Below are 27910 nucleotides of genomic sequence, written 5' to 3' on the forward strand. Positions count from 1 at the left end.
AAAAGTTCAGACGTTGACATACCACAGGGGCCGGTGTTCATTATGTGCCCGCAAACAGGACAGTGGCTAAAGGAAGAATCGAAGCGGGGCGGGTGGGGGGTGAACGAGGCCCCAACACGGACCGAACGAAGCTTGGGGGTCCAGGAATAGGATTTAATCTGCTTTGGCTTGAATTTCGAAATACGCGATGGCTAATGCATATTGCCTTTGGCTCGTTTCCAAGTTTCCTATGCAGTCGAACCTCCAACACTCGTGTACTCCTCTCCTCCGCGTCTGTCTGCCCTACTGTGCCGCCAAACGCCCCCCCCCCCCGCTCCTTCTCCTCCTCGTTGTGAATGTAAACTCATTTTGTCATGCATTAAAGCTCCGCATCCTTCTAACCCTGAATCCCAGCATCCCCCCCCCCCCCCCCCACGACGCCCACTGTTTCAAATGATATTTATGCCATATTAATCGAATCTCTGCTTTATATGCGGCTGCACACGACCCGTCCCGTGCCGAGGAGTGTCTCTGACGGTGACCTAATATCAAGTCACTGACATGACTCCGAACCATTCCAGAAATTCGGTCGTGCGAAATAAAATCCTCGCCCGGTAGATGCACACTTGCGCGCGATTGTTTCCTGGACCGTGCAAACTTTGACGAAATTTATCATTCTCGAAGCTTATCATTTGGGGCGTGCAATTGATGTGGGCCGGCGTTAGGCTAGGGAGGAAAAGTATTGGATTTATGCGGATTGGTTCTTATAGCGGCGGAATGGTGCACTTGTTGGTGGCCTTGATCATTAGTATTCCTTCGGAAAAGTAAAATTTGAGGAAATTTCTGTTTCAGTTTCTGATTGCCTCTAGTCGGTAGAGCATTGCTATCTGATAAACATATTTGAAAATATTTAATATCAATATGTAAATCACAAAGGAAAACTGCGTTACTATCAGAGGTATTTTTAATATTTTTATGAATGCATTTTAATATTAAACATAACATTAATATAAATATAGATATAAATATTATTTATATTGAAGTTGTTATTACTTTGGTTAATCACCGTGGCACGTTCGAATAATACAATGATTAATATTCTGACAATTTTAATGGTAGAAATAGAAATAGTTAATGTTTTAGGGTAGTCGTGCATGGAACGTCGATTACTAGATATGACTGTCACCGATGAATCATAGGAAACGAACGAAAATTCGATTAGCAGCGATTGAATTGTCGCGTCGGAACAGGTGAAACAAGCTTAATGTGTTTAGGGTCATTTGTTCTGGCCGGAAAACGACCGGCAACAGTCTCATCGGCGAGCATTTTCATCCGAAAAATGCTAGTGATTGCATTTTCGCACCCCATGCATTGTGTGTGCACGTAACGTAAGAATCGCCCTAATAAATTTTTAAACGTTTATCCTTCTACGTACAAAACTATAACTATAATGAATTTCTTACTCACACGATTTACCTTCTGCTCATTTACAGTATTAACCACTGATATTGCTTAACAATTGTATCAGGTTTGTATATTCTTTTTTTTCGTTAACTTAAATGTACCTTTGAATAACGTGGTTCCAAGAATGATTTATAATTCGATATATTGTTCGAATATTGTACTATACTAAACCAATGGATCGTTATCACATCAGGATCCAATATATTCTTGGCGGCAAACTTCCTAAAATCAATAAACGCCGCGGTTCATTAATTCCTTTTCTCTCGTGGTAATTACCATCGTTGCACATGGCCTAATTAACAAATCTGGCGTTGCGCTTTAGATGCGGAGTTAGCATGGTCAAGCATCGGACGGGGGAATAAAAGCATAGCCAACGTCGGCGTCGTTTAATCCGAGCGCTCAGGTCACTAATTAACGGTATCAACAAATGACGTCGCGCATAGCTTCGTTGAACTATATCCATACATATCCTCCCTTATTCTTATTCAATTACAAATAAATAAATGTATTAAGTAGTTGCTTCATACAAAGTTGAGATCCCTCGATGTCAACTAAGCCAAGTGGTAGATTCGATGAATTTTTCATTTCGAGGCTAGATGGAACCATTTGTTTATCGTTCGATACTCAACATCGCCATTGGAACACTACAGACATTTTTCACAAAAATGTAAAAACAAATGAAAGCACCTGGAATATTTGAAAAATGTAGAATCTCTATGGTAGCGCAAAAAATAATTCAAATGAATTTATTCTGTTTGATTTTAATAATTTATCGAGCAATACGCATAAAGTATCCTATTCCAATATTTATTCAGCTTGTTTCTCAACAATTTTCTTTTATACTTACCCTCCCCTTCCACTCCTCGTATTCATTGCGTATAATTTTTCAATGCCGAGAATGATCGAAACTACAATATTTATTTCTCCAAAGACCCAGACAAAGCTTAGAATTACTGTTGAGAGAGAAAAATGTTAGAAGGATAAAATATGGACGAATCGCAGGAAAAGAGGCTTCGTTCCCAGTGCCAAGATCGTAATTAACGCGAACAGAATTTATGAAAATCGCGTCGGGGCTCACATAATTCCAGGAGCGTTCCAGATACACAAGAAACATTGCGACGGTAAATATCCATTTCTTTGCCAAATTGCGTTGCCACGATGAAAGATCACCGGCACGTGACATTTGGATGAATGGGAATTAATCAGGACCTTTTGCGATCAATTAGTCCGCGTCGTCAGAATTTATTAGATCCTAAATCAAGGTTGTGACGAGACAGATGAAAAATGATTTTAGATTCGATAGGAACACTCGCATTTAGGTATCACGGAGAAAGGATACGTTATACATTCTGACGTTGCAAATCAAGACAGTTGAAATTCAATTCAGAACGAATATGTTATATATTAGAACCTAATGCACTCGCATAATTTTGCTCGCAACGGAAATTATAGCTATCGTAACGATTTCTCCAACTGCTGAAACTCTTAAGTGGCAGTTTTCATAAGTGATATTCCGAACAGATTTTCAACGCCAATTTATCAGCCGAAGTTACCACTGTAGCAGATTCTGGGACCGCAAACGGTCCACATATGTCAGCACGTGCGACACGTACGCTCGGGTCTATGCACGTTAAACATTGAATCCAACGAAAATACGATCGAAATTTGGTCACATTGCGCCATCCGAGCGATGACAATTTTATTTTCATTTTACTCATAAATTGGGGACGCTTTAAGCGAAAATACCGATTCGAGAATTGGAATTGCTGAGCTCGGTGTGCTACGCGAGTTAAACCATTATTTCAGCCCAAATCGGATTTAGACAATGAAAATATCGTATGTTATACAGTAAGACCCCGCTTAACGCTGTACCGTTTAACGTTGTTTCAGTATTACGCGGTAGTATTTGATAGATTTTTTTCAGTGCGTACAAAATGATATAATGATTTTGATGGAAGTTCAAAGGCAAGACGAAGTATCATTGATGCGAGGTCTTGCTATTGACAAGTACTTGCTGGACGGAACAGGCCTAAACAAACGACTTTAGATGACTTCGTTACAAAAAAAAAAAAAAATAACTGAGTTATCGCGACGTGATTTATTTTTCCATTTTTTGTTAAGGACGATAAATTTCTGGGCCTCCTTGATCTATTGTAATTATTTCGATGAGCTCGACGAATTATACGTGGTAGAGGATGCTAGTTATGGCAATCACGATGCTCGTAACGGGTTGCATTGGAGAATTACTTGTTTAGGGGTCCTACACTCGGTTCCGGTAATGTAGAGCATTCTATCGATGATACAGAACTCTAACTGATCAAAGGATTTACTGATAGAGTGTTCTATGCATATTACCTACAAAGCGATCTGTCCTATCTATCTGTCCAGTGCTCTATATTACCGATTCTTTAAGACTTGTTAAGCTCGTCATAACTCGATCATTTCAACAAGAAACGGGGTAGTATTACAACAGAAACTAAAGCTCAGTACAGGATCTATTAAAAATGTGAGGTTAATTATGATAAGAAATTTCCATATTTTCTTTATCTTTAATACAACGTAAGATGAGATATTCTTCATCATTTATCAATTTCCATTTTCGTATAATTCTAGCAAGTTTTCACGTTACATTTGATAACCGTTATCTTCGCAACGTTCGTTTAGTTTCTCACGTATTCCTTTTCTCAGCCATTTTCCGACCGAGATGCGCCGTTACGCGGAAGCTTCGCGTGACAAAATTATTGAAGTAGTATATTTATAAAACCGCAAACGGTAAGTTTAACGCGTGCACGTGTGCCATGTAGATGCCGGCAGAAGTTTATGTGCCGGGCGTTTCACCGGAACGAGGATCCACTGCAAATCGTGTCGCATTTTCCAGAAAAATGCCGTTCATTTCTCGTTGACACTCTAGTATATCCTGTTTTCGAGGAAATTACTTTATGTCATGCGGCAGACAGTAAGAGGAGCTTCACCTCGTGACCCTAATGACACCCTGCCATAATTGATGGCCATGTATGCTCAACATTAGTTTAATTAATTTCAGAGCTTAAAAATCATCTGGGAGGCGTAACGTGAAACGATTAAATTTATATTTTACAGTCGTCACGAAGTGAAATAATTACACGCTTTACTCGTTTGTGTATTTTTGGATACTTCGAAATGTTAATTAAATTCGGAAACATTATTTTTCAGGTCATCTCGCCGCTGTACTAAAATTTGTTTCGTTTAATTATGCTGTAGATTTCTCGAATATTCTTTAATCGATTCCTCCAACTGTCATCAGAAGTCTCGATTAGTATTGTTTGGAAAGACCCGATAAATCGCGAGTTGTTTTGTTTCACGGAAAAATTGCCGACTAAGATGGTAATACATTATGAGATTTATTGGACATCTGGTAAGGTAGAAATATTAAGGAAAAATCGCCAAGTAAAATTGGTATCTGGCGTTTCTTGCATGGGAAGCAGTTAATAGTTTCCATAAAAACGTGCTGTAGTAGGACCTCTTCACTGTAGATATTAAAACTTATAGCCACAGGGCACCTTATTACTTGGGAGAACATCAGATTTGAAATTGAATTGAGACTAAGTTTATGATGGTCTTAAAGAATCTGAATCGTATAAAGCAGCTGCTATTTTTTTCATCGTAAACACGTCGTTCAGTTCTTTTCAGTAGTAATTGAAAAGTATCGTGAGATGAATTGCACTCCACGCGTGAAGTTGCTAAAAAAGGGACCAAAGGAAAATGGAAAATTTATCAAGGAATATAAGCTTTCATTCTTGTTACGCTAAACACTTCTTTCGGTTCTTTCTGGTGGTTAGTATGAATGGTATGAAATGGTAGTTAGTATGAAATTGGTAAGGAGAGAAAAATGGGAATAGCGAAACATTTCTGAGGGAACATGCACTTTTGAAAAAATTTCTGTTCGCGTAAGTTTATTTTGTACAATCGCTAAGTTTCCTAGACAGTGATGTTTCATCAGACATCCGAGTGGAAAGGGTTGCATATGAAAATGACCAGTCAGCTCGGCCAAATAGCCTAACGGGGAACGCGCAAATATTGTTCGAATGCGCGACACGATTCACTGGAGGGCAGTCCGTTCTTTCCGCTCTGTTTAGTGCGTCTTAAACTAAACTTTTAATTCGACAAATACGACGGCGAGCTGGAATCGATACATTACCTACTTAAAAACAATAGGGGCCGCAAGCGTTTTCCGACAATATATTTCCGCGCGGGGGAGATACTTTCCTTGATTCTCTTCGAATGGTGGCGGTGGCTTTGTTTTTAATGCGACTGACCCACTTGGCCTGGCGTCCCACTTTTGCACCATGCACCAGTCACCAAGAATTTCTGATAGTTCAGAATCTAGATCGCTCTTAACGAATTTACTGTCTCGATAAATTTTTCTTTTCCTTTTTCCTTGCGCGATTCGACGCACGGGCCAATCTCACCCCTATTTGTTCTGCCTGCAACTTTTAAACGCTTAACCAAGTTTATCTAATGGCAGAGGTTTTAGGAAGCTACTCGGTAGTCAAACAGGATACCAGAGTTTAACTTTATACAATAATATTGTTTAGGAGAAAAACACTTTGTTAATATTTCTACTCTTTCTATTCCACAAACTTAACATAAGTATTTTGAAAGTTGTGGATAATGTAAAAACGTTCAAAGAGTCGAATAAAAAGAAAGTAAAAGTGCTATAAAAAGTATATTTGATCCTGAACCGTAAACAACTGCTCCCAAGTTTCAGTATACTCAACTGTAGATCGAATATTGAAGCTGCCGTTTAAAAAAAATTTCAGCCTAAAACAATATCCTCCGACGATGGCCCTAACTAGTGCACCGTTAAACAATGAACAGATGTAATTGGTGTAAATTTAAACCGCGGATTTGTGGCAGCAGTTATACATTTCTAATGAGCACTCAAATCAAGCATCATCGGTTATTGCGGCCGAATACATACAAAGTCGGCGAACGTGTTGTCGGCCGTTGGACTCACGTAGCAACAATTTTGTGGTGTGTCGGTTGTGTTCAACACTAGCCCCAGTAGAAATTTACTTGCCAATTTCCAGAATAATCATTTCGCATATGTATCAGTACTCGATAAAGGTAATGGCAAAATGCATTAATTGAGTGCATTAGACTAACTACCAAATTTCGAGGTTTGAAGGTATTTCCAATAATTTTCAGTAGGTAGGAAGGGAAAGAAATGATTTGATTTTACTCCTTGTCATCTCTAGTTTATAAATAGTACAATCAATTTTCCGTTTTATTATTTTTCAAATGACAATCTGAAATTTCGAGATGCAATTAAAATTTACGTCTTCGAATAAATCGAACGTTTATAATGTATACAGTAACGTTTACTATTCGTTTAAATATCAGTGACAATCATATATTTTGCTATGGTACAGTTAAAAATTAATTTCTGACAATAGTTAAATTAATAATTCTGTAACTTAATTGCTGTAACTTTAAAGTGAACTAAAGTTTCTACTAACGATTCAGTCTATTCTTAAGAATAATTTTTATTTTACTATGCAACTTTATTGGATTGTCATCCACCTTCTGTTTATTTTTTACGGTCTCCGTAGCGTAATCTCGTCGAGGCTTTCGACTGTTTCCCCAGCCTTTGTCGCCTTTCGTTCAATATATTTTGCAGCGGCGGTATCCATCGCCGTCGGGGAAGTACAACATAATAAACGTGAACGTTTACTTCCTCGTTCGACAGAGCCGATGAAAAGTGGAGCACGCGAGGAACGCGCTGTGACGAAGCGACAAAGCGGCTAATTGATCGATCCTCGATGCGATTCAGGCATGCACCATCTTTGCGAGTGACCTCACGGCAACCTACGTGCACACGGAGATTAATACCGATCCCTGCGTTTGAGGCCAATTGTACGACGGAAGTTGGTCAGCGTCCATTCACTTTGAATGGACGATCCGGTGCGCGGCTCGCAGGAAATATATCGTTCATGTTGTAAAACTAATTATTCCGAAGAGAAATTACGCTGCTCTCACCGAACGAGCGTCGACACTGCGAACGGTAAACAAATTTCAACTAACGTTAAATTCCGTTTCGACTTCACCGAGTTCGGTTAATTTTCGTGGGTCCCAGCCATTTATTCTGTAATATTAAAGCTTTCCATTATTTTATATTATTTATTTCCGAGTTACGGTGGATGAATTGCATTATTAACTCGCGGGCAGGTTAGTTATTGTTATGCAGTCACGAAGGAGCGATTATTTATTGTACGCTTCTGCTCATTGTAGTGGATTGATCTTCAGGAGAAAGTGTTGCAGTTAAATTTAACGAATTGTTTGCAAAGCTACGTGAATGTTTTTTAATTGAATATAAATTTATAAAAGTAGTAGTAAATTGTCAAACGGTCCCTCCTTGCTTAAAAAAGTATGAAGAGCTACAATTTTGTTGCAACTAAAAAAAGAACAGTAATTATAATCATTACGAGACGAGTCAGAAAAATTCGATGGGAGAATATTAAAATTGGAATTTCAAATAGGAAAGCAGTGTTTTTTTAATTTAAGAAATGGCAGAACCTGCCCCAGTCTGCACTTCACCTAAAACATTATCTGTTTTGAGTGAATTGGGACATTTCTAGATTTATTCACGCCACGTAAACCGTTTTTGATCGAGCAAAGAGTTGACACTTGGAAAACGTCGGGTCCCTTTTATCGGATTCATTTAAACTTGCCTGCTGGAGGAACAGTAAAAAGAGTAAGAACATTGGAATGACAGTATATATTTTGGAAAAAGAACGGTGCCTTTCTGCTGACGACATTGTAAAGTTGAGGAACAAGGTTTCGGTGCTTCAAAACGACATTCTAGATTTATCGTCGGTATAGATATTCCATGTGACATCTATTTCTTTCCAGAATTCCCTCCATTCCCAGATACATGTATAGTCGTTACATATTTACAATATAAAATTCGAATTCTAACGATCGATACGTTTGAAATCAATTTTCCAAGACTCATGAATATTACTCCCTGTGTTTCGAGAAACTAGTTAACGAAGAACCTGAATTGCACTGTATCGTTCATCGTTTGAAATAAACTATGTATTCACGGGACGTTCTTGCTGTCAGATTCAGATATCATGCAGCCGCGCTTAAATCGGACCCCACTCCTAAGAAAAGTAATTTGCTTTGTGGAGTTTAACTAACCGGAAACAAAGCTTATTTCGTATTCGCGTACAAATTCCATTGCGAAATTAATATCCACCGTGGACGACGTCATGTTCAGGTGAAAGATCAAAGGTGTAGGACCGACTATAATGTTGCCTTGAAAGAAATGGAAATGTCTATCTGCTCGTTATGGTTTCTGACATTTATCATTAACTCTCGCAGTGGTTTATAACCATCTAATAAAAATCACATCTCGCGTGATCTATCCTTCAAAGTTTTTTCTATTGAATTTTTTCACAAACCTGTCAAGAATATTTACATGCAACAATTGAATAACGTTTACATCTACAGACAGGTATTATTGTTCGGTTTATTACTTTATTGTAAATTTCAATATGTTCTCACAGAGTAAATATACCGAATACAACGTATCATTACAACAGTATGCAGTTATTCTAATTACTCAATGGTTTTCCAAATCACGCGCAAACATCGCGTTTAAATATTAATATCATTCACGCAAGAACGAGTATTATTGTGCTTCGTCATTGAAATGACGTTCTCATTAAATACAATCCAACATCCGTTGGTTAAACAACAGTACCATTAAACCAACATCTCTTTAACCATTATATTATTCAATATATATTGTGTTTCAGTAGTTACTTCAGTAGAATTTTGCTTTACAGTTTTATCATTTCGTTTTAATGTACTTAATGTCCATTTTATCGTATTTTTTTACTAAAATGCATCCAGTCGATATAATAAAAGCAATACAAAGTCTTTAAAACTGGTGTGTATTGAAAACGATAGCACAGGCACGAAGACGTTGATGAAGCCATAAAAATGCACTTATCCCTCCGATCAAGCGTAGTAAATTTGCTAATGTAGAGTTTCGGAAAACTATTTTGTTACGATGCTTTTACTTCAGCCAACAATTAAGCGAACTATTCATGAGTTACACTTTTAATCATACTCTTTTTGCCTCAACAATAGCTATTTTGGTTTTTAAATCAGTGCAAACTTCGTTAAAAGAATTTTAATACCCTTTGTGCCTGTCAACGCGTATAAAAATCAAACAGATCATTCTATGAATATTGAGCAGATGATGGCAGGGTTAGATTACCTGTTATACATGAGAACGTCAGGTTTCCAAAGTCTGTGTGGCGGGATCCTGAGGTCTCTCACACCCCCGTACTCCGACACGTTCCATCTCATGTTCACGTCATTCCACTCCTGTAATTAAACAAGAGTATCTTAAAAATATTCCCCTGAGGAGATCTATCATCGGGGCTCGTTAATGCAGTGTACGGTTTTACAATGAATTATTTCTTTCCAGCCAATTAACGGTAATTAATCAACAAGAATACCTTAGAACGTTCCTCTGGAAAGGTTTATAATTAATTAATTCAGAGTACAATTTCTCGATGAATTATTTCAATCCAATTAATCAATTGCAATGCGCCAGCAGGAATATTTTATAAATATATTTCTAGAATAAAATAGAGTTCTTTAATGAATTCTTAATTCCTAAACTTACTTTTTATCTCTTGATTTGAATTCCTAAATAATTTGATTGGTTTAAGATATCGGTAGAGAGGGTACAATTACGTTTCAAAATTGATTGTTGTTAAATACTATCTAGTTAATGTTCACTGTATTACGTATTTGTTAAAGTACTATCTGCGAATCTTGTACGACCGTAGCCCACCCGACCATCAATCACGCGCCGAAACTCAATCTTACAAATTTCTCCCCTTAGTATCATTTTCACCCTCTAACAGCAAGTCCAACAGCTGATGAACAATCACATATCGAGTTTCAATTTGCGCTCAGTTCAAGCAAGAGGTAAACGTGTTTATATCTAATTCGAAAATTGGAAGGTACACAAGCTGATGTGTTGTCTCGAAATTCCTGTAAGTGATTCAACAGAAGAAGATCCGTTAGCATATCATGGTCAGCAAGTCAAATGATTAACACATTCGCGACCGCTGCCGTGAATCCACGTCAATTCGACTTTTATTCCTGTTTATGAAAAAATTATGAAAATCTTTTTAGTTTATACACTACATATTTACAACATTGATATTTCAGAATTGTATTATTTTCGTCAGTACTCGGTATTAGAAACGTAAAATATTCCAATTCTGTCAATGCCACCAGAACAATTAATTCACTATACGAAATAATGTTCAATTTAAAATCATTTTATCCAGTTCTAATTTCCTTCGTATCATTTCGCTAGACCACGTAGCAGAAACCCTTATACAATGCAAATTCGACTACATATGGCGAAGGCTTCCAAGGCGACCAAGGCTTCCAGTTTATCATGTTTTGCAGATAGTAAATCTGTTGTCTAAGGGCTGAAGGTACACTGTTCATGATTTATGCAGGCTTTTCGAGTCTTTTACCGTCATCCGACTATTTTTATACGCCTTAGTTTTTGGGTTTCATCAACGTCGAAATTGGAATCCAAGAGAGAAAGAGGTAGGGAAGTGACGTAAGTGATGTAGTAGTTAGACTTTATTGTTGCGAAGTTCGTGGCATCGCGAGTACATTAAATAGCTGGCTGCCCGTTCCCCTCACCGTCGGTCGATGGGCTGTCGATTCCAGGGTGCTAATACCTTCCACGGGAGTTTTCGAGGAAATTTTCCAGACTTTCGCCCAGAGTTTGCGCAAGTTCGCAGGAAATACGAAGCGATTTGGAAACTTGGAGAAATTTTGGCGGAGCTCTTCATTTTGGTATTTCGATCTCTCCTTGGCCAAGACAAGAAACGATGCAGACAGAATGCCAATAGGGGATAGCCGGCATCCTTTCGACGTATTCTATGGCATCGATCCAGGGATAAATAAGCATTTGCGCAAGCGAAAAGCTTGGTATTTCGATGGAAACCGTTCCGCAATCGATAAGCTGTGTGCACCGTGTGACTCGTGGATTTGTTGATATTGATTTTTAGACTTGCGCGTATCACTTTTATCGTAAATCATCAAATGAAGATTCTCCGTAAGCCACGCGCAAATAAAATGCCGTGGTTAACGCTTTTTGTTTGGAGCGGTATCATCCGCTCTTGATTTTATTTTTCGTTTTATGGCTCCTTGTGTTTGTTTCGTGGTTCTCATTGGTGTCACTTGAACAGTTTGTAGTCATACATGTAAAATACATTGTTCTATAGTATAGCTCTACAAAATTAGTAATATAATTAAATGAATCTACAAAATTGGATTTCTAATAGTCCATGTTTACGATCGTTTATTATTTCGCCTTGTATTACTCTATTTCATGTATACATTATCTTATTACCGAGGAAACCCATAAAATCTTATAGTTGAAACGTGCAGAGATAAACTCAATGTTTTGAAAAATAACTGCTATGAACTACGCTAACTTCCACTGGTTTCTTAAGACAGGAAATTTCTTGGGAACCCCTTTCCCCATGAATTCTCCTTATTACAGAAACACTCGGTTCGAAAAGTTCTGGATTTCGATTAGATAGAAATCGTGGTCTCGTTGCGTGCCACTTTGGGAATACTTATCTCCAGAAATACCCGATCCATTTCGTGTAAGCCATTAGATTCACACCCATTAGTCACTGACTCCCGATTGATTAGCCACTGATGCAGTAGACCAGCGGATAATTAATAATAGCCACTGTGCTTGATGGTTTACGCGGCACGCATAGGCCGTTTATTATATATCCATTTGTACGCAGGCGCGTGGAAAGCCGACGTAGAGTATCGTCGTCCTCCCTGTTATGAGATTAGTTCATGGCTAATGAACGCGGTTCGGGAGTCAACGGCATATATAAGCGATTTCGTCTTTGGCGTTGACATTAAATTTCATGCGGGATCCAGAGAAATGTGTCATCCAACGTAGAGCACGTCGATGACAGATTACAGAAGTTGCTTAACTCTATTGAAAACTTGCCTTTCATCGGCACTGGCCCATAAGTGGAACCTCACGTGTCTTGTTTTTAACATTGCACTGGCTATTGTACGCTATAGTTAGAATGGTGTAATATTATGTAAAATTATGGAAGGTATATGGTTACAAAATAGATTATAGTGTACTCTGGAACTCGAAAGATAAAAGCACCATTTGATTTTTATTCAAGGAAAGTTTCTGTTGGCATGCGTACATGTTTTATTCATGATTTTACTCTTTTAAATTAAGAGGGCTTTTATTAGGCTTGGTACGGGGTAACTATTGAATATAAAAATACTTTTCAAAGGAATATGATAGGCTTACAAATTGAACTTGCTCGAGAAAAATTGAAATAATACGTTTATTTAATTTTTTAAATACCTATCTTCACTTATAACTCCGTTTCCTTTCTTTCGTTTATACTAATTTTAAGCCAAATTGAAAATTGTGGCATTGGCGAATGAAGTACATTTATAATTCAATTTTATTAAGGCAGTGAAACACGTGAATATTTGATATTTGGCAAAAAGGTTTCAATTTTACAATACAGGATAATAATAAAAATTCAAGATCTATCGAGATAGATAGTTCATGATAACACAAAACAAAAAGTCCTGTACCATTTTTCGATTGGATCATTCGTTACCGAGATAGAAGCAAGTGAAGTTCACCATTCGGAGCTGTCGAATGCGGGCCATCCGTGCCCGAAGTTTGTTTACCTCTCGGTTGCGCGCGCGTGCTCCCGCACGTGACTATGCGCTCGCGCGCTCCCCGCACGTGACTATGCGTTCATGGTTAAAAATTTCAATAGCTTGTATCTCCGTAACGAAACGTCGGATTGAAAAACGGTAAAGAATGTTTCGATCGTAATGGCACCAGGTACTCATCTTCATGAAATATTCTACATTTTTACCAATAATTCGTATACCATATGTGTTTTATTTAGAGTTAATGTATAATTAGGAAAATTTCATTTTACAATTTTAAAAGGAACCATAAAACCATACGAGATTCCAATGTCGAAAGATTCCTTATTCCTATTCTGAGACCCTCAGATGCCCTAGGACTAAAACTTAAATATCGAGTAATATTAACTTTGAAGTGAGTATTAATTTCATTTAAATTAAATTAAATCTCCAAAGTGGAAGCCTTGTAACTCTTTCTCAGTAGAAGCAGTGGAGCGTTTAACAAATATAACAAGCCCTATAATTCGTATACATATAGTCCGAGTATGATATTTATGAAAGGAGGTTATAATAAAATGGAAGGAAAATAATAGAATGTAATAAATTATCTAAGATCAGTCTACATCAACATGATTCATAGAAAGATCTCGCGTCTTCTAATCTTCACAGCATCGCCTTTACCGCTATTATTGCTTTCCTTTAAAAAGGATCTTCCACTTATGGTATACATTACAAAGGATGGATTTCCTTGTCCATGAGAAAACTGAGAAGCTTTTGTTCCTTCAGGAGAGAGACAAATGCTCGCAATCCCACCGTACGCTTTACATACAGAGAAAACGAATCTTCTGGGAACATCAGAACGCGAATGCAGTCGAGTAAAAGGCAAAAGTCGTGGAACGAAAATTGAGAAGAATTCCACTAAAATGCTTCTCGATGCTCTGACTTTCTCAATGCTGAGTGAAAAATGGATGTGTACGTTCGTACCTATACATCTGTCGAGGAATATTATTTCCTTGATCAAAAACTATTAAAGGATTATCTAAGAATCTTCTTTAGATTTCCAGTAGTTTTAAAGTAGCATAAAAAGGGGAAGCTTTAGAAGGTAATTTGACCTCTGAACTTGTGCGACTCCGACGAAGAAAGTACCTGTCAACCTGAAAGGCTCATGAATGAACATTCATGTTCGTTCCGAGTGGGATCTATTAGATTATCCTATCTTGAAAGGAGAATTATTAACCCCTTTGCACGTCGAGTATTTTTTTTGTAAAATAACTGACTTGCAACGTTAAGTAAGTATTGCAGTGACCTTTCTAAAAATTAATAGCGTTTCCTTCGCAGAAAAGTGTATGAACGTTTATAATTTAAATCTTGTTTATTCATATCGTTAATTCAGTTTGGGTCGCAATGAATAAAATTTAAACTGAGTTATGGTGTGTAACTAAAAACGGATTCTATGACGGGCATAATTTATTTCATGAAAATTAATTTTTAGCGCCGTGTATTTAGAGTGATAATAGAAGTAAACATAACTGATGCATTGCCTGCGGTTGTTGTATGCTTAACCATTCCCTTTTTTTTATTTTTAAAACGTTTTATTAGTTACCTAGGAATAAAACGAAACCAGATAGATCAGATTTTCACAAAATCGGGTTAACACGCCTATGTGTCGTTTTTACTCAAGTTTGACAATGCTTTGACGAAATTTAATTCAATTGTTTTCGGAATTGGAATGCAGTTCAACTATCGAGATAGCAGCGATCAAACAACGTGTACATCCAGCTTTTCAATAAAGGCTATAGATTTTTAATCTAATTCAGATGCGTTCTTTGTGATAGACATTCCAGAACAGAAAACGATTGTAGACAACCGATCGTTAACACTTTTGTGTGGAATCTTGATCACAGTAAAATGTAATTTCTTTTTCAGTGTATAGCACAATTTTCATATCAATTTAAATATGAAGAAAGCTTCAGGCCTTTATTTTTTAATATCAAAATACCCTTGACAGTGTTGTCGTGATGGACATTCAAACGGTATCATTTTTACCTTTAATTGAAACCGTTTGTATTTCCATTTAAAATCATGAAATCGGATGTATTCCTAACAACTCGTATTTTATTAAAAACAAAATCCTAAAGCTGCTTCTATACGCTCAAATATTATTGAGTTGCTTGAAATATTGTTGTTCCCCGATCATGATAGTCTTTTACATCGTACGATTGGTGTTCTACTCAAAAAGTAAACAGTTTAGCGTATGCCCCAAATTCCACGAAGCAGCCAGTATAATATCTTCAACGCGATTCAACGCGTAATGCGTTCTTGCCACAATTAATTAACCATAGAGCGAAATGAAACTGCCCCACGTTCCGCGGACATTTGCTGATAACTTGAAATGTAAATTCAGACCAGCGATAAGAAAAGGAAGCGAGATTCAAACTGCACATGCCACGAAATAGGTAATATAAATGCGTCGACGCACGCGAAAATTCCCGAGTTTAACTATTTCCATGTCCAGTTCCCGGAAGGATAATCCTGAACTTTGCCCTAATTTTCTCCCGATGGTAGCGCGCCAAGGTCTCAGCCCTTGCAATATTCATAAACATAAAACCCTAGTCACCCCGTGGGTTCGCTTCGCGACGCCACTCTGATCGTTTTGCATTTGTCTTGCTATCAATCGGGAGTAACCTGACTGATATGACGTGTATTAATGATACTTTATTCAAAATACTAAAGTAATTTATTAATTTAAATAAATCTGAGGTAGTTAGTATAAGTGTTTAATTATGTACCTATGAAATGGTTACTAAATGATTACTAAAAGCATTTGTTCAACTAATTCCAAATGATGAGTAAAGATTTCATTTGTTTTTTTTTTTGTTATAGAAATATCTATTTAATTCAGTCATTAGTTCTATGTGTCGGTTCTTATAGTGCAGTCTACGGAATAAATTGTTGAAGAGGCTGTATAAATATTTCTTTCATGACTATTGCTTTGAAAATGATAACATTGATTTAAAATAAAAATGAAGTTCGAAGTTGTACGGAATACAATCATATTATTTATCCAGGTTCAAAATCAATAGAAAACATCAAATGGCGTGGTTTTTTAACTACAAAATAATTTACTCACTCATAACAAATTTATTGATATACATCTTCTTTCAATTAATACGAATCGATACTTTCCTGTGGCTACCAAAATGAATTTATACTAAACTATTATCGTATTCTCCATAAATAGTCCCGTCCCAATCGAACCACTAATCAGGACCAACGGAATTAATTAAAACGCTTGATCAACTTTCTCGCGCGGGGAATCGTCGGAAGATGAGCAGAAAGGAAAATTAATCGAACTAAGATTTCATTCGACGCTCTCCTAATGGAAGCAGAAAAGCGCCGAAGGACTTTCGACGTCGCCTTGCACGGATCGTAATTCCTCCTTCGGATTTTCGGTCTCGACTTATTTCATGGGTATCCGTCCCTCGAATCCCGGTGCATTCCGCTGCTGGCGTCACGGAAACCTCGCGGAACTTAATGGCGCGTCCATGTTAAATTCGCCAATCGGGAATCTCGGTGATTTCGATTATCGTCGCCTTGAGAGCACGGACGAGTAGCAGTCGTTGATTTAGGATGAACGAATACGATCGACAAGCCCTGATCTACGGCGTTGTATTGGCATTCCTGTTCCCCTTCTGTTTCCCGCCTTTTGGTAGAAACGATTGGCTGTACAGATCACATGGATCGTAAGTCGAAGTAACGCCTGGGGGGAGGATTGATGTTTCCTCTGTAAGTGGTCTAAATAACCTTGGAAGATACATTACCTGGAAATACTGCTGGCAATTCGATTCCTAAATCGTCAAGTTTCTCTTCGTTCTTTACTGCTCACCTTACACTCTGTTTATTTATAATTCTTTAAACATTTTAAAAGAGACACGATCAACCAATGAATTAAATACTCAAATATATGATAGCTTGTATTTTGTTGCAGCTGTTGAATATTATAGACTATTCTACACAGATTTCAATAATGCGAGATTGAAAAATGCAACCATCTTGAATACACTATGTAATTTAAATCAAAGTAAGTAAAACGTAAATATCTAGAAATTACATGAATGTAATGGTACATTGTTCCCAGTGCTTGAATTTGTTATTTTTACCTTCTATATGAATATGAAACATCAATATATAACTATATTTAAAACTGCTACTGAGATTTTGTTCGTATTTATTGTTAGACGTCCTCATTCAAATACTACACAATAAAATGACTCTCAGACGGAACAATTCTCAATACATAAGCGACCCTACGATTAGCGCAGTTCTACTCAGAAAATCACGTAGCATTTTTCGACGAATGCCAGTTGTGAAATTCACGGCCCATTAACTTTCGGGTGCTTGGAATTTGTTTAACGATCGTCTTCCTGTAATTTCGACGGGTTCGGTTGTCTTAAGGTCGGCGATCGTAACGCCAATAAAAGATGAGCGATTCAACGAACCGTGGCTAATAAGCTGCACTAAATTTTCGCGTGATTTAACATCTGGCTGATTAGTAGTCCGGGGTTGGTCGGCTTCCAAACTTATCGATTCGAAGTCTTGTCGATAGTTGAGTACGAATTTGGACAGTGTGAGCGGAATTCAAGCCTGATATTGCTGTTTCGATTTCTGCTCGTGAGATGTTAAACGGCATTAACGAATACATTCAGTGAACCGCGGATCGGGGCTACCAAAAGCACTTAAAACGTCAGCAAGCTTTAAGATTCGAATGGCGGTAGCGTGTTTCATGTATACACCAGCACACTGATTAGTTGGATTCACCCTTGGAATTGGGGCAGCGATTCCGAACTATTCGAGAAGTTCATTTAAAGAGCTCCAGGCAAAATTCTTTCACGTCCTCCGCGGGGGAAACTTTTCGCATTAACCTTTTAGAAACATCGTTGGAAACGTTGACTGCCTAATAATCCGCTGTGCGTTTGTTTGCGGTGAGAACTGTTAATTGAGAATAGAAAGTATTCTCTCCCTATACAGACAATTAATATTATATAGGAGGACAATTTATTCTCAGGGTTTAATCGACTGAATAATTCAATCATCATATATTTTTTTTAATGTACATGATTCTCAATAGAGTTCATCTATATTCTTTTTATATATGGACTTCAACTTATATATTTCACTTCAACAAGTAGGAGGTAAAGTGTCTCTTCATTCGATATTCAAAAGTATTTTGATCAGAATGTTTTATCACTTCAACAGTAAATTAGTAAATAAATAATATCCAAAATAAATTGAGGAATTCTTATTTCGAATACCTTAGAAAATCGCGACCATAATTGTTCGTAATTATAAACCGTCCTGTGTCTTTTGTGTCTGTGGATTGAACAGAAAAAAGATTTGAAGGCTTCTTTGAACTTATCCTGACGGTGGTTAAGAACCGCTGCTGTAGAAGGAAACCGGATCGCTGGTTTCGCAACTAATTTTAAATCTCCATTCTCTTGTTGAAGGACGTAATTAGAGCGTTCCCCAAAGTTCGTCCGATTGCGAAGAACAGAGGGAAAGATGCAGTAGACGATGAGAAGATTATGTTGAAATGCAAAGTCTTTAGAATACGTTAGCGTTCGCCTCGTTCCAGATTGTATCTATTTTGTGAAAATTAAGGAACATACAGTGATCTCCCATCGGACAATGACGTCGTTAGTGATCAATATATCTCATTACGCCGATGGAACAGATGTGCCCGTTTGTCGTTTCCAAGGAAATGTTATTTCGGAACGTCCATCAATTTAAATTTTGTTCAATAATTGCGAATAATTGTAATACCAAACGTCTCTATCGTTGATTCATACAATGCCAATGCTCGGAATACTTCTGATGGAGTATTTATGGTTCAACGAGGAAGACATTACTGTCGATAAATATTACCAAAGACGCGTATCCTGGATTAGAGTACTATTTTTAACAATCATTTGTAATTTTAATTTATTGAATATTTTTAATAAAAAATTCAAAGTATCAATGAATATGTATATTTCCATTAAAAGGAAAAACATAATCAAATAAATTCTAAGGAAAAGGGGTAATTAATGAGGTACTTATTATTAAAAATAATAATTTTTCGCATAAAATGCTTTAAATTTACAAATTTCAATTCGAAATTGGAGACTCATTGTATAGTACATCGCGAAACGTGTTTCGTATAAACTTTCTATCAATATTTACAGCAAATTGAACAGTTCATTTTCAATCTGATTGAATTCTCGAAGATTAGATTGAATTCAAATTACCAGCACAACTGTTTGGAGTAAATCAATCGATTATGTTCTTGAGCTAGGAGAAGCTGCGTTGCTCCCCTAAAATGTTTGCCCCGGGAAATATCTTTGGTTTCACAGCTACACCTCTATTTCCTCAGACGAGTGACCTAATTAGACCGCGTCACGAAGTTCGTCAGAAGGCACATGGGACTGAATCGACGGCAGCGACGAAAGTAGAGACACAAAGATGAAGTAGGATATGACAATTTCATGAAAGCTTGTTAAATCTCGTAAATTGTGTTTCGAGAAAGTGGGCTAATTGTCTAATATGCTAGATTAACAAGCTTTAACGACATCATTCTGGCAACAATCTTAAACAGTACACCAACGATTAATAATACATATTATTTTAACATGCTTAACAGACTGATGATAAATAATTTGATTTATTTGAATTTATACATATTATAAAGAGAATTTCAAAAAACAATTCACTACTTAACAATTATGGAGTTAATGGATTTGTGCAATGAACAGCTCATATATAAATATAAATTTGAATGGTTCTTGTGAATCGATTCTTTCAGTTACAAACTCAGAAAGTAGTATTTTCTGGCCACCTACCTGGGAATGATGAACTGTGCCCCTTATCTTACCACGTGCAACTCTCGCACAAAGTTTTGACCAACCATTTAGAAATAACGTGTATTTACGTAATGGAATGAAAGCACAAAGTTCAGGGAGCATGACATCAAGTTCAGGCCACCTTGCATTTAATTTATCGTATACAGTGAAACCGAGATACGCAAATTTCATGTTGAAAGAGTTCGTTGAACCTCCTTTTTAAATTGCTTCGCTGGCATGAATTATCACCGACCAGAAATGGGATAGCGGAGAAGAACTTAAGGGACTATATTTAGCGTCACAGGATTGCAAACCAACGGAGTGAAGTAATAAGTGATTGCTGCCAAGAAGCACGTTAACGTGAATTTGCAAGCAAACAGGTTGAAATTTTGCACCTTGAGTTCACAATACGTCACTGGCTTTTGATCAAACCACAAACTCGTGGCGTAACTCAATTCTCGTTGAGAGCTAGTTAATACACCCTCGATTGCTTGTGTGACCTGAATTTACCCCAAAGTGCCACCCTATATAAGGAATATTTGCTCGCATGTATGCAGATGCCAAACCGTTCGAAGGAAACACGCTTTTCGGAATAAATATTAATTTTTCACCCGCACCAAGCAGTTTCAAATTATTCATTATTATGTAAGTCCTATCATCAAGCTTCTAATTCTCTGAAACACTATGTAAACCACTTATATTTGACCTCTTAACGCTAAAGCATTACATATGGTTATAGACTATGTGTAGGTGTAGATTCAGGCCTAACATGAATATCTATGTGTAGCTACTGCTTTATTTTCCTTATTTGATCTATCATTTTTTGCTTCAAAAATTCCCTGAAAACGTTTTATAATTTTTTCTTCTTGTGTTGAAAATTATTTTTAGTCATGTCGTTAGCAACCAAGAACCACGAAACCTAAGTACTCAGTATAATATTGAAATTAAATATTTCTTTAGTTTTTCCTGTAAGGCTGTTCTGTTATAAACCTACATTTATTATTGCTGCATGGTAAATTGTACAATTACTACAAAACAATATATTCCTAGCTGGTCTGCTCCCGCAGATGCTTTTAAGTAATCAAATATCTATCGTGTATACACCTTTTCAGTTAAATAAGCAACAAATGATACTTCGTTGCACGTATTGAATTTATGTACGTACTGTAACGTAGATGGGAGTTTTTGCATGTTGAGTTTGCAATACATTAGAACTCCTTTGACTGAAAACCACCAGCAACAGCCCATCTAACTCGATTTTCTTAAAAGCTTCTTAACGTGCCCGCCGTAAGAGCTGGGCTGGCTTTCTATTCAACGTTACGCCCTGAGACGTAGAAAACTAAATCAATCAGTCTAGGAAGAAAGCTTATTCTAAAGGAGACGTGTATGCAAATTTCAAATAATATTTAATGACGCTATCGATAAATGTGATTATGATTTCCTTTTTCTTTTTCACTATTTACAAATTTATAGCACACAATTACTAATTTATAGCATGCAAAAAAGGGTTGTAATCAAATAAAAAAGTTCAATTATAAATTTCATCTCAACGAATTTATCGAAACTGCATTGGCACAAGTTAATTATTGTAAACGACACTTCACACCAAATAATGACGAAGTTCTATTACATTCGTATCTAAATCGTTTCGTTCCTTCAGGTGCCATTCCCATTATACCGAGTGACTATAAGATAGTTAATTACAAGATCAATCTTATCAGGGAATTGCAAGTAAACGAATCGCCAATCTAGGATCTTGAAGAAACGCGCAAGGAGTTGGAATTGGGATTTGAATGGATTTAATCTTTCATTTAAAGTAGAACTTAAAGATGAAACTTTCCAAAGCTTATCTCTAATCTTCATTTACTGATAATCTCTTTAGCCATGGGTCCTTTTAAATCAAAGAGATTACCCTTCATGCTACAAAGCGAAGCAACGGTCTTCATAATCTCTGCTGTTATTGAGTTTCCGAATTTCCCTTAATGCATCAATGATAATTAACTATAGAGATTTGTGAAATTATGGTATTTTTGCGTGTTGTACTTTATGGGTTCTAAACAGTTAGGTATTGCATCAAATTGGAGGCAAACAATAGCCTCTTACTTTATTACATACAGTATTCTCTAGATATGGGGAATATTTAATACCTTTCCAATTATACTAACATAAGTTATGTCACATTTAATATACAAACTTATAATTGCTTAATATGCAAGATTGCTATTCATTGATCTGGGCCAATAGCACGTTCAGACGTTAAAGTGCCCTTACTAGGCTGCTATAGACTATCAGTCGATCCCAATTCAGACGGTGGCAGGTACATTAACGAACCTAATCAAACGAGGATTCTCGGCGCTCTGGTACTCTCGACTTGACTTGTCCTGTCACTGATGGCTACTAGTTGGCAGGGACAGTTGAGCATACATTGCGAGTGAATTCAAATAGGGCGAAAATGACTTCATTCGGATCACGATGGAAATCAATTCGTTATTAGACTTTTTTTTTAAATTTATTGTTGACTTCAAATCTAATGTCTCAGTATATTGGCACGATTTTTATCGGTTAAATAATTGTTCCTTCGAAACCATTCTACTAATTGAATTCGTTATATTTTTATACGATCAAGAACTATTTTCATAAGGTGATAAAAAGGTCCATACTATTAATAATAAAATGAAGACGTAAACCAGTCATTTTCAACTATATATCGTGCATTGTCAATCGATTTATTGAATTTCCATTTTGATACATCCTTTTAATATTTCCAAGCACTGATGAGCGATGCTTTCAGTGAAAGAGCTCCTAAACTGTGAATAACTATAAAAAGGATAGATTGAATTCATAACTCCACGGTTCTATTTTGAGCCACCCGGTATCTACATTTCACGGAGTGACTCTCTACGAGATAAGACATGTTCATAAATAACTAGACGATACGTAATTGATATATGTGAGCAAACAATTCACAAAGGGACTAACAGTATCGATATTATTCGTCAGACAGAGGATAATTGAAATTCGTTAGGCGGACGTTTTGCACATCTGAGAAAACACAAGACAGACGGTAATACAAAGCGATAAAATTGGCCTATTTCCAAGGAAATATTACGCTTTGTAACGAATAACACTGAACTGGAAAATTGTAAAATAAACTTGTACAACCATATTCTACGCAAGCCTCAATTACAATAAGCTCTGTACAGTGCTGATTTTATTAGTATAGAAGCTGTTATTTCGTCTAGAAGGTTATTTTTACGTGATCCATATTTTGTTCGTATAAAAATAATCTTTGTCGAACGTGCAAGACGCTTGCGACTCTCTGTTGTGACGTACCACACTTCGTTCATTTTCATCCCGTAGCAACTCTGTCTCAGTTTTCGATAACCAGGAAGAATAATAAATCATGATACCTGAAAGTGAAGGATTATCTACTCGAGGCAAGATGGATGATTGATAACCATTCGGATCGCTACTGTGACACAGGAAACAATTCTACGTTATCAATATCATAATCGCGTAATTGAAGAGGTCCCAAATAAGATGGTCAACAACGTTTTCCAACCAGCGGCAGTATAAAATAATTGTTGTTACACGATATTCCGAAACAAGCACGAATGAACCTTATCGTCGTAAATATTTTTCGGCGCTTCGCTAGGACGAGATAACGAAGAGAAATATATTTATTTGAGCGAAAGAAACTTTCGTCATTACAGGAGACACTTCATAGGACGCCTCGAGTGGCAGAGCTCCCTCTTCCTTTCCTTTTTCCCCGCTCATCTCTCTTAGGTGAACGCACAAAACTGGAGAAACGGAAATAGGGACACGATGGGAAGCGAGCGAGGGAGGCATAGCGAGATGGCGAAGAGGGAAAGAGAGTGCACCTAGCGCTGACTTCGCTCATAATACCATAGAGCCGTTAAAGCTCACAGACAGGCGAGTACTCCGCCTACTCGAATCGTGCTCCACTCTTTTCTAGTGGAGGCCAAGAAGTTACACCCTACCGAGAAGTTCGTTTCTGCAATCATGGACTTTCACGTAACTACGCCCCGGGTACGACTGTGTTAAGCGACTGCACTTCAAGCCGCCTCGGAACTACTTCGTTGATACCTCAATCGAAATCGTTCTGAATTCGGAATTCGGAATTTACCGAGGCAGACTAGAAGATCCTGAAACTGATTTGGTTGGGAAACGTTTTCCGGTCGCGAATGGGAACCGTGGTTTATAAACAAAGGTAGATTGAACATTCAGGGGCTATTCAATGTTGTTGATGTATATTTAACAACTGTTTTCATCGACTTTGTGTTTTCAATCAGTGATGGACTGATGGACTTTTCCAACTAAACGATCCCATAATTCCACTATAAAAATTCTATTGATTACAGTACTTTTTATTCAACCGTAATTTATTTGTTGGACTGATAGTTTGTTTTCCAGAATCGGAAGTGATCAGGATTAATGAAGTATAAAAACAGCGTGGACGATTGACAGAAAAATATTGTCACATCAGTCAACGTCGCGTTGAGTAGGATTACATTGGAGAGCCCAGAGCGCAGAGTGTTCTCCAAGTAATGAAACGAGTGCTTCCAATCCGATAATGAATCGTTCAAATTGAAGTCGAAGAGTCGGATGTAATATTAAAATTTCAATTACAATGGAAATCACAAGACAAGCTCTTGGAAATCAATATCCGATAAATTCAACAGCAATTGAGCAATAGAGCATCCTTCAACGTTGATTGAATTACATGTCTGTATACTGTCCACGATTGTTCTTTTTTCTCTTGAAAGGATTGTTTCGACTATTAAAATTGGATATTGTCGGATTCAGCTGTTAAACATTACATACTTAATGTAATATTTCGTGTAATTGAATTGAAGTATCGTTGCCAAGCGTGAAATTAAATGAATATCTGAGTAGTGTATTCAACTAATTAAATACTTTCTTATTTTATTTTAATATATTGTAATATGATGTTATATCGATGTATAATGTTGTATATGTTTCGATCTATAAAATGGCTGATATTTATCGCCAATTTGTTAGGAAACTTTTACAGAGTTTTAAACTTATAAAAGTGTCCCGAAATCCATGAAACATGTTATTATTTCATCGTGTTCTGTTATCAAAAATATCATACAGTTTCATCCACTTAGAACCCAAAATATTCAAACAATTCTGGTAATCATTTTAGTACATTCGATATTCCAAAGAAAAATCATAAAAAATGTAAAAAATGTTATGAAACTTACCGAGATTTTGCAGAATATGTTGTTTTACAATAGCGACATGCAATGAAATCGTTGCTTTGCTTCGTCTATCAGCATAATAGAAAATTATGGCACAATATTAAAATCAATGAAGAAAAATAATAGAATGAAGATAAATAATGTACAATTGTGTTTGGAATTGTTCCACGAAGAGCATTTAAGATAGTGAGTGTATTACCAATTCTCGCGATTTCTCAAGCGATAATTGAAACAAGAACTTCGACAGTTATAAGTAAAAACGAAACAGAAGTACGACTGGAGACGACGAGAAGGAATTTCGCGAACGTGAGAGTACGCTTGATTAACTCTGTTTCTACTCGTCACATGGCAGACTTCGAGTGTCAACTAAGGCCGTCGAATGCGCAGCAAACCTTACACGTCTATTCCGTGTCTCTGAAAAGCATTTGTCAAACGAGGGGTGGTAGGGGGAAGACGGCGAACAAATGTATTTTTCAATTTGTTTAGGGAACAGAGTTTCGAAATTGACTTTATGCCGACTGGATGAACGAGGAGACACGAATGAAATGCGTTTGGATCGAAATTTAATTCTGCAGTGGACCAGGTGGCCCATATCTTTTACAAATAGCAAACTATTCACTTCGGTCCGCTCAACTATTCAGTGAATGTCATCATTCGTTTCGAACAACGAACTTGATAAAATAACACGACGATGAAAGGATTTCTTGAAACATTGATCGATTCATTTGATTATAGACCGTTTTTATCAACTTCGTTTCCCGCCATCCCGGGTATAGAAAATGTATGTCAAACGTTTAAAACGTAGATGAAAACGTTCCATAATAAAACGTTTGAATTGAGAAATATTTATAAATATCCTAACCACGAATATTCCGTTTGAATTTAAATATGCGGAATGTAGGAACCTACATAAAACCAGGGTTCCATTAATACACGCGCTAAATATTTATTAAATGCAGACGCACCGAAAAAAATATTATTTTTGCAGGGTAGGCTTCCCAACTGTCACGAGGAAATGAAAAAATGAAAATGTAGGTTACCTTGACAAAAGGTTAAAATTACTCTACCAATATTTTGTTTAATTGTAATTTTATTACTTTCGTATGCAATGATTCTATTTAATTCGATTGAAAATTTCATTTCCCTAATGAATGGGCACGATAGCACAAACGCGTTAATTCAATTTCGATATAAAACGACGAATTTCATTCTAATATCTCTTTCATTATCCAAAACAAACATCAACGTGATTTTCTTTTTTTTTTGTAATGTAATTATTCAAATTACATTAACGTTTAGCTGGACGAACTCGGTAATTGCTTATAGTATGCACTAGCACACGCAAGTCTTTAATAACTAATCAACACCCAACTCGCTGACATGAAATAGCGTGCACATATGCAAATTGCGGGGCCCTGGGTACACATTCGTGTAATACGTATTCCTCACACGCTGCGGTGTCGAGATCCAGAGACGCAGTATGTACCTTTGCATTCTCTATCGCGAGATCTCAATGAAAACTATGCAAATTCATTGCAACGGTGGCTCATATAGATTCACCGTGAATTAAGGAGACTTTAAAATGAGGCGTATCTTATTATACTTAACCCACATTGTCTCCTGAGCATACATTCTGCAATGTTAATACGCGTTATACTTCCTGCTGTTTTTTGACCTATTGTTATGGTAATGGAATTAATTATCCCTGGTCGAAGATCGAATCCACGTTTAGTGTGAAAAGCGATATCATTACGCGTTGGTTTGTGCGAGTTTAATAAAATTAAAGTATATCGGTCTCTTTATTATGTCGTTAAAAAATAATGTGCAGAAAGTGTGATAGTCATTGTTGTATAAATAACTTTTTACAGCCCCGCCAGGTCAAATTGTCGATGACATATCACGCAGGAAATTTAATTAAAAATTGGAAATAAAAAATAAAAAATACTTGAAATTAAAAGACGAAAGTAGAGACAGTTCTTGTCCGTGTCAAATAATGAAAGTTCTGTCATCTTTCGATATTTTTTGACGAATATTTGAACTAGAAAATAATGTCTTATTCCTAACTATTCCTAATATTCAAAATTACTTTCCACGGTAATTATTCCTGCATAGAAAAATATTAAGTCCCATTTTTTACATCATTCATGACACGGAATCATCGCTATATTATTCGTAACGTAAATTTCAAGAACTTTTATGTACAAAAAATATTTAGTTTGTGTTGCCTTGTACCCCTCTACCGAAACAAGTGTGTTTGATAGAAATGTTATTAGAAAATGTAGGACGCGGTTCCGATACGTGCCAACGTCGAATATATCTCGAATATCTCCGAGTCTTATTCGAAGTCGTTGAATATCTCCGAGACTTACATTCAACGAGATATCAGCATTGCGAGTCAAGTGCAGCTGCGCGTTCTGTTCCCTCGGTGCATGCACTTGACATCCGAAGGTACGGGGAGGGGGGGGGGGGGAAGAGGTTAGAATGCAGGGAACAAAACGTTTCACCGTTCCGCCAAACATTTGCACACGCTCGCGTTTTCAGCAATTAAATGTAAATACTTCGCGCAACGAAAGTCAAAAGTGGCATCGCGTCGCG

At 36.9% G+C, this 27910-nt stretch overlaps 1 protein-coding gene across 5 annotated transcripts in view; it reads right to left on the reverse strand.

Annotated features, from left to right (window-relative positions):
- LOC128873085 (neuronal acetylcholine receptor subunit alpha-7-like) overlaps positions 1 to 27910 on the reverse strand; it is a 163823-nt gene that overhangs the window by 27613 nt on the left and 108300 nt on the right. For 4 of the 5 annotated variants that reach the window (XM_054116360.1, XM_054116359.1, XM_054116357.1 and 1 more), the window contains exon 4: positions 9713 to 9822. In XM_054116360.1, coding sequence (XP_053972335.1) covers positions 9713 to 9822 — 110 coding nt within the window. Of the gene's footprint in view, positions 1 to 9712; positions 9823 to 25318; positions 25633 to 27910 lie in introns of those variants that run through there. The other variant, XM_054116361.1, reaches the window with a different exon arrangement.

Source organism: Hylaeus volcanicus, chromosome 3 (genome assembly GCF_026283585.1).
Source record: "Hylaeus volcanicus isolate JK05 chromosome 3, UHH_iyHylVolc1.0_haploid, whole genome shotgun sequence".
NCBI lineage: Eukaryota > Metazoa > Arthropoda > Insecta > Hymenoptera > Colletidae > Hylaeus > Hylaeus volcanicus.